Source organism: Vigna unguiculata, chromosome 4 (assembly GCF_037176805.1).
Source record: "Vigna unguiculata cultivar grain cowpea cultivar isolate G323 ecotype 2 chromosome 4, ASM3717680v1, whole genome shotgun sequence".
Classification (NCBI taxonomy): Eukaryota; Viridiplantae; Streptophyta; class Magnoliopsida; order Fabales; family Fabaceae; genus Vigna; species Vigna unguiculata.
Window position 1 is genome coordinate 37,348,244 of NC_140795.1, and position 9,059 is coordinate 37,357,302.

A 9,059-nucleotide genomic window follows, 5' to 3' on the forward strand; every position below is an offset into this window, starting at 1 on the left:
TAGTGTAACCATGATGGTTAGGGTGAAATTGCCCTATCTTGGGATAAATGATAAGTCATATGAATGGTGAAATGAAGCAATTGTCTAGTTTGGATTTTAGAGAAAAAGGTTGGACAATTGTATGAAATTGTTGGACGAGTTTGGGCTGAGAGTAAAGGATATGGTAGGATATGAAGATGAAATCCATGAAGAGGGTGAGAATGAAACAACGAAAGAGGATGCCCCTTATCTAATTCATTAATGAGACTTATTTTAAGGAGCTTTAGGCACATATGAATGAAAAACTGTCTGAATCACTGAAAGCAAATCTCAAAACATATTTTTCAATTTTTATTTTTCCCTCTTTTTTTTTTGAATTTTGGACAAACCTTTCAGCACGTCAATATGATTTCCATGAATTAAACTTTTTGAAAGGTACCGACAATCAGTCTTGGATCTGTGTGGGCTTTATTATGCTTGTATCGTGGTCAAGGCTAAGGGTATGAAAGCAAATGTGTATAGTAAAAACTCAAAAAGATGTGATGGTATCGTGGAAGAATGATCTTTGAATAATGCTGCATCATAAATTCATTTGCCTCTTATGTGTTCACCATTTCTCCTTTTTTCTAAACATCGATTCTCCTTCTTTTTCTTCTTGATGTAACCAAATCATCATCATCATTTTTCTTTGGTCTTTTTCAAACTTTTTGATTCTCATGGATTTTTTTTATTGGTGAACCGTTTGTCAAACAAAAGTGCAAACCATCGATGTGAGATGACCCTTGTTCAAGGTAATTTGAAAGAAAAATATTTGCTCCTTTAAGGCTCAAAGGGGTAATAACAAAGGATGGCATTTTTTTCTTTTTAATGATAAAGAAACATGGCCACACATCATTTCCAAAACATGATTATTTTCTTTCAAAAGTTTCAACTCAGGAAGAAAATTGGTCCATGTTACAGGTTGTCTTTTCTTTTTTTTTTTGCCTAAACCACCATTTCAGGTCTTCAGTCTAGCAGACATTTTTTATTTTTATTTTCATGCTAAGAGATTTGCTTGCAATTTACCTAGGTTACGATGCTCCTTTCATGTTGGTCCACCATGGAATAAAAGAAGTAGGCTTTGTGGTGGAAAGGTAATGAAAAAAGGATGAGTTTGAAAATCTCATGTTATGCAGATTAGACAAATGCTTCAAAAGATATGATATCAAACATTATCTATTCATTCAACCTACTGATTTTACCAAAGCATGTTTTTTTTCTGCCAAAACTTCCTTTTTTGGTTTTCAGTCTAGCGAACTTTATTTATTTTTTTTCATTTTCCTTTTTTTTAATGAATTTTTTTTTGTCTCAATGGATTCAAGGACCACCCAACAAGTGTAGACAAGGATAAACTTAGAAAATCTACCAACTCTAAGGGTTTATGTTTATCAACTTGGGTAATGTCAATGTTGATAGGGCAAATCCTTCATTGTAGGGAAGCCGAAGGATGGACTGTTTCAAACCATGCGCACACGAACGTCTCAAAAGAAAAAGTCAAGTCGTTATTCTTCATTAAACATTTGACTCCAGAAAAGCGTGACACCCCATTATTTTTTTTCAAGAAGTGAATTTGATGATTTGCGAGAAAAACAAGTGACTCAAAATGTAACAACCTTTTTTATTTCCTTCCTCTCTTTTGCGGAGTCTGTTTATTCATATGAGGTGAGATGCATGATATGGATTAAAAAAAATTGTGTACATGCCACTATGACGAAAAACAACAATTGCAACGCAAGTTTGTACCCAAGAGGCACCTACTCACTTGTATGTCGATGCGATTAAAGAGCACCATGCATGATATGCAACTAATTAAAAACAAAAACCTACATGAGATGTAATGCATGCGCCTTAAGAGGCATTTATTCCCATGATATGATGATGGAATGTGATACACTCATTTGGAAATACCATGCATGATATGCAGAGTGACACAATGAAATGCATGAATGCAGAGTGACATAATGAAATGCATGTTTATGCCTCAAGAGGCGCTTATTTTCATAAGATGTGATGTATGATATAAAAATGCTATGCGTGATTGCGCCTAAATAGGCACTTATTCACATGTACATTAAGCACACAAATAGATGATGATTAAAGCAAGCAATCTCCCTTTGTGCTTAATAGAGGTTTGGCGCTTAAGGTCTAGGGTGAAGTACATGCGCTCACCGAGATGGTTCCCTAAACTTAAGGATCAAGGTCACTAGAGTTATGGCCCACTTCATGATATTTCCCACAACAATTGGTATACAACAAGGACTGAGAGTACCAAGGAAACAAGCAAACTCTAGTTGGGGTTCTCACAATGACCACTTGGGAAGTTCATCCACTGTGACACTACTACACAATCCCCTCTAATTCTAAGTTACACAGACCCGGGTATAGGGCCCCACTCATGATATGCACAATGTGTGTGTGAAGGGAGAATGATGCATACCCAAACCCCCACCTGCAAAACAACCAGAAAATTTCCCAGGCAAGTAGAGCAATTCCATATATATCAAAATAAGCAAAGTAATTCACACACAATTAATCCAAAAAGAAAATATATACAAACACATATAAAGACAAGAATACACAAATGAAAGAAATGAGGAAAGAAAACATTAGGAAAATCACATCAAGTTTGCATATCTAATTAAATGGCTTGACTCTCTAGCGTCCCCAGTGGAGTCGCCATCTATCGCAACCGAAATCACGACGGGAAGGCGAACCGAAAAGGAAAACGGGTTCGAAAAGAGATTTGGAGTCGCCACCATAGTTATTTTTGGAAAACTATGGAAAACCATAAAAATAAAGCAAGTCTGCAAAAAACCAGATTTTTGGTCCGAGAGTCGGTTACGCGTAGGGAAGGTGTTAGCACCCTATAACGCCCGCCCAAATGTGGTACCTTTAATTAAAAATGCAAAGTTGATATGTTTTCAAAATATTAATTTTTCCCAAAACTAATGACAAATAATACTAAAAAGAAACAAAAATATATTTTTTTTTTATTTTTGGGCCTGACAAGGATTGACCTTGGTCCTACGTATTCTCATTTAAAGTGAGAAATCAGGGTTACGTAGTTCTTGAAAAGATATTTGGAAAAAACAATTGAGAAAATGATTTGATTTTTTGGGAGGTGAACCTGACAAGGACTGGCCTTGCTCCTACGTATCTCACAGTGGAGAATCAAGGATCACGTAGTTCTTAAAAAAGACTTTTTGCTTGAAAATGTTGATATTTTTGTATTTTAAAAATTTTGTATTTTATTTGGTATTTTTTGAATTACTTGAAAATATGTGTCACACGACACGAGCGGTCGGACAAACACTAAAAGGAAAAGAAAATTATTTTTGGTTTTTTTGAAAATGAGTGTCACACGGTGCGGGCGACCGGACAGACACAATAAAGCAAAAAAGAATATTTTCATTTTTTAAATTTTTTTCTATTTTTTTGTAATTTTTATAGTTTAAAACATTTTTGTTTTTTCTTTCTTTTTAGAAGCAAAATAATAATAATAATAGATAAATAAAATAAAGGATAAAAGAAAATTTAATAACAAAAAGGACAAAAGTGAAAGAAAAAATAATAATAATAATAGGGTGCATGAGTAATGTGTGAGGTGTATGAAGTAAACATAAAACATAGGCCCAAAACAAGATAAACATGAACAGGGGTGCAAGGTTATCAATTATGGTAGTGCACGAAGTAAAACATGAAACAAGGGTGGCAGAGGTGCAAGATTAGTAAAAATTAGGGGTACTCGTAGCAAAAATTAAAACAGGGGTGTGAGATAAAGGAAAAAGGGGGTGCGCAGAGTAAAGTATGAAACAAGTGTGGCAGGGGTGCGAGGTTAGTAAATATCAGGGGTACTCGCAGCAAAAATTAAAACAGGGGTGCAAGATAAAGGAAAAAGGGGGTGCACAGAATAAGATCTGAAACAATACACAGAAGGGTGAGAATATTAAAAATGGTGGTGCAAGAAGTTAATGGGAGCAGATATAAACCTAAACCAAAAAATAACTCTTAAACATAGAAATCAAAACCCTAAAGAGAGTTTCTTCTCCTTCACACCAACCCTCACTCACGGCCAGACAACTTCACCACCTCACGACACCAACAAAACGAACCTACCTACGCTGCACCCGTTCCGGCCGACGAGGGGCCTTAGCGACAACGTCGACCACTGCCAGGAGCTTAATCGGTGGCAACGCATCCTTCCCTTCCTTCCTCCCCATCGCGAGACAGGGGCAGATTCTCCCTCGCGTGACCACATGACGACACCATTTCTCTTCACAGCCGCAAAGCCTCGCTTGCCGGAGACTGCTACCAACGATTTCCGACGTCGCCGGCATCCCTGCCGGTGCCCATTCACCTCCAAACCTTGATTCTCTTCTTCCGCGATAGAGAAAGGCACCACCGCCTCAGCGATTCGCCACCACCACGCCAGCCATCACGACTAGGTCCGCGAGCACCACGAAAACCGACCCTCTGATGGTTGCGACCCAGACCGTCCCTGTTTGAGACTCCGACTCTATGTTGTCGACGATTGTTTTTCCTATTTTCTTCTATGTTTTGATGTTCCAGAATTTGGATTACTAGGTTTTGAGACGCTGAGTGTTTGGTGTGCTGTGAAAACGTTGGAGCAATGGCCAACAATGGAGGATGGTGTTGTGAAATGTGATGCTGCTATGATGAGTTATAAATGAATGTTGTTATGTGCAGTTGTGGTTAGGTTGTGGGAGAATGAAAATGGAGATGATAAAAATGTGTAGAATAGGGAGCCGTAGTCGATGCTAGTGTGTTGGTTATGCAGGGTATTGAGGGAGGGAGTGAAAGTGAAAAGAAGATGGATTATGGTGTTTTAGTTGGAATCAAAGGGGTGAAGGTGTTGTTTTTCATGTTGCAGAGAACAGGGTGGGAAAAAGCCTCCATTGAGTGAAGAAGGTGAAGGTCCTCTTGAATGAAGGGATCTTGATGATATTTGTTGTGTCTGCTTTATTCATTTCCTACCTCAAGACGTGGGATAAGGCTGAAAGGAGATGTTGCTTCCTGCTCTTTCCTTGTTCAACCATCATGACCATGGCCAGCTAGCTACCACCCATAACTATCAGAGACCTTACCTTAACCTCTTGGTCTTCTCTTTTTTTTTTTCATTTCATTTTTTTCTTAAATAATAAAAAGTAAAAAGGAAAATAAAGAAAATTGTAAATAAAATAAAAATATATAAAATAAGATTAAAACGAAAAAAAATAAAAATAAAAAATAAAAAATAAAATAAAATAAAACAAAAATATAAATATAAAATAAAATAATAAAATAAAATAAAAATAGAATAATAATAAAAATAAAAATAAAAAATAAAAAAATAAAATAAAATAAAATAAGATGAAAAGAAAAAAATAAAATAAAAGTAAAATAATATTATAAAAAAAAAGAAGGTAAAATACATTATAATCCGGATAAAATTGAGTGTTGACAATGTGTAATAATCTTACTCACTTTCTTATAAAAATCCTGGTCGGCACGATTCATATCAATAAGAAGTCCATTACAATTTTCAGATCCCAAGGATATAGGCCAAAAAAAATTTTATACTGCTACTGTATTCAATAATGAATTACTAAATAAAATGTTTGAATATTAGAACAATTACTTATATTGTAGCAACTTTTGTTAGTGAGAGTCTAATCGTGTCAATTATCTTCCATTCATTCAATTGGGGGTATTTTGTTCTCATATATAGAATTAACATAGTGATCAAATAAAATAAGAAAAACAGTGGTTTTAGGGGTTTTTTTAGTTGACAACTCAGAAGTTTGAATCCAAAACAAATAACTGTATCACAGTCCTTTTGTCTGAATTAAAGACAAAACAAATTTATAATATATAACTAGATAACAAAATTTATTATATAAATAAACATAAAATTTATTTTATAAAATTGAATTAGACTTAATTTTTTTTCAAAAGATAATATCAAAGTTATTTAAATTTTATTGAAGTAAGATTTTTTTATTTGTTAAACTTTTCGTACTATTATTATCGGGTCACTAGTAAATCATTTATTAGATATCAAGTTTTACGTTCAAACTATATATATCTTAGTACTAAAAAATAAGTTAAATATTTTATTTTAACTAAAAATAAGAGGAATTTATAGTATATAATTAGATAATTCTTTAATTATAAAATGGAGATAACCTTAAATCCAAATCTTAATATTACGAGAAAGAGAAAAGCACAAAACACTTGTCATAGTGAACGACCCTGATGACAAATTTTCTATTAGCTCCATTGATTTTATTTTCATGTTTCTCTCAATCATATTTTGTTAACACAAGTAACCAATATCCCTTTAATGTGTTGGGTAAACTCCTTACACAAATGTTATGATTACACAAATGGGGGGTTTCAAGGTCTAGAAGAGTAGAAAGGATCTCTGCGCAGCAAGAAGGGGTATCCAATTCCTCTTCTCTTGGAAGGAAAAGCAACAAACAAGACACTCACAAAGAAACCAACCACAAGAGGGAGAGTGTTGGTAACCTTTCTAGGCAATGCTGGGTAGTAACACTTCACCACATCTTGATGCAACCCTGCAAAAGCAAGAAAAGAGACCAAAGACAATGATGCATACAAAAAATCACTCCATCTCAGTCTATAATCTGATGCCACACGAGGCTTCTTCTTGCCCCCATTGAACGTCCATATCCCTCTCAACGTTGCCACTCCATAGTACAACCTTCCACTGCCACTTCTGAAGCTGTCGGTTAACGTGAAGAACACACACGACACTGCCAAAAGGGCCAAAAAACTTCCCATCAACCATCTGTTCAATGTCTTGCACTCACCGTCATCTGTCAGAAGAGGTGCAAAAATGCTGAAGGCAAGGATCGTCACTGTAGGCAACAGAACATTGAGCCTTGCAGTACCACTCAGAATTGCATTGATCACGTAGAAATAGTAGGACTCGTCAATGTCATACTCGTCAACGTCATCGAAATCATCTTCACTATTCTGCTGCTGCTGCTGCTGCTTCTCATCGTCTTCACGGTGGATGATCAAATCTTGGCTTGCTGGGTCGCTCATCTCCAGCCGAACAAGATTTGGTGATGGTTTTGTGGAATTATAAGGACTGTTTTCTACCTTTGTATTGGTTTTTGTTCCTTCCTTTGCGATGAAAATTCTTGAAGGAATCTGGTTTTCCTTTCCTTCTTCAGCAATGTTCGAGTCAGAATTTGCTTTCGGGTAGGGAAATCTTTATGCTTTTTGCCACACTTTCCAGAAGAAACCCTCTGTCCAACAACCTTTGTAAGTAACATTAATGGAACATTACAATTGTCTTAGAATAGAACCCTTTTGTTTCAGCTCACTTTTTTTAGTTATACCTTCCTTTACACATGCAATATTTTTGCTTTCTCTTTTGTTAGAGAAAAAGTGATTATCTCACATTATTGCTTTTTAATACATGTTATCTTCATTCTTCTTATAAAGATGCTAGATGGTAACGCATGAAGAAGAGGACAAAGAATATCAGACTTTCTACAGTACTTGTCTAGAGAAACTGATGCAAAATTATCGGAACTTTTTTGTTCTCTGGCATACAAAATTTACGGTGGACATGATTCTCTTGCTGTAACTGCGGGTAATGTTACATTACATGTATATATTTATTAGATTTAAATAAGCATTGGTTTTATTAGAATTTACTTTTTTATTATATTGCGAAAATTTATTTTCAATTATAAAGTATATTTAATTAAAAAATAGGTGTAAAAAGTAATTGTCAAATTGGACCTAATGAATCTAATAAAGTTGGGAAGTATGGATAACAAAAATTAAAAGGAAACAAGGGGCTTTTTTTTTTCATTTGAAAGTCTATTTGAAGTCAAATTTGTAAATATTTTGTCTGTTAATTTTTCTTTTACCAAATAGGATCAAGTCGTCAGGGTGGAGGACGACTACGATATTATAGGTGTTCTCCATCCACCCATCCAGTTTCTGTTTTTTTTTTCAAAAAAGCAATGTTGTCATCTGTAAGGACAATTTCTGTGTTAGGAAAAAGTGAAGTCATCCTCATACATGACGACTTCACTTATCAGTTTTTTATAGGTAATTAATGAATTTTGATTATTTTTTAATTTAAACTGATTGGAAGAATAAATAGTAAAAAAATTTAATGGAATAAAAATAAACATTAATATATTTTAACATTGATTAAAAATTAAAATACAACAATTAAGTTAGTAGAAATTCATAAGACAATCATATGTCCTCCAGTTCCACATGGAGGTCGTCTTCTGGGTCTAGTTGGTGGATGTTGTTGGTGTGGTTCATCATTATCATCATCTTCATGTTAATGACTTTGAGAAAATTGGGGATGGTGAACCGTTGTTTGGGGGTTTTGAGAAGGCATTAGTGGAAGATAGAATGCCATTGATGATGAAGATCCTGGATAGTGGGTAGATGGTGGTGTCATGGTTGAGGTGCCAAACATCTGTGATGGACCAACACCATAACCTGACTAATGCGGGAAGAAAACATATAAGGAAGGGACATGTTTGAATTGGGTGTTTGATGGGTTGCCAAACTAAGGGTGTGAATGTCCAAACATTTGACTGTGACCCATAGATGATTATCCAAAAATTTGGTGGGGATGATGTATAAAATCTGGAAAAGGCCCGACATGGTCAATGTAGGGTTGTGAAGTAGGTTGGGAAGGTTCTTGTGACATATCATACTGTAAAATAAATAGCAAGGTCATTGCCATGAATAAGTATGCATGATAAACATATGTATAACATTGTAATGAAACTAAGCTCATCGTCGGAAGATTCAGTATTTAGAGATATATAGTGAATAGTGTGGTTTATGTACCATTGCATGTAGGGTGTTTCATCACGCAAATGGTCGTTTTTGATAAACGGTGTACCTTGAATGACCCGATTTTGTTTGTCATTCCAAATTGCAATCCACTGGTGATGATGTGCCACCCAATATTTGTCATTTCTCCCCCTCAAGTCATCCATGTGGACTTGATCCAGGTTAATCGGGTCAGG

At 35.2% G+C, this 9,059-nt stretch overlaps 1 protein-coding gene across 1 annotated transcript; it reads right to left on the bottom strand.

Annotated features, from left to right (window-relative positions):
• Window positions 1–6,271: 6,271 nt before the first annotated feature.
• Window positions 6,272–7,129, bottom strand: LOC114182555 (protein DMP7-like). The gene has a single exon (XM_028069445.2). The coding sequence runs from the start codon at window positions 7,087–7,089 to the stop codon at window positions 6,415–6,417; it is 675 nt and encodes a 224-aa protein (XP_027925246.1). The 5' UTR covers window positions 7,090–7,129; the 3' UTR covers window positions 6,272–6,414.
• Window positions 7,130–9,059: the final 1,930 nt, after the last annotated feature.

Excerpts from the sequence above, each read along its gene's own strand:
- LOC114182555 (XM_028069445.2), bottom strand. The coding sequence starts at position 7,089 with ATGAGCGACCCAGCAAGCCAAGATTTGATCATCCACCGTGAAGACGAT.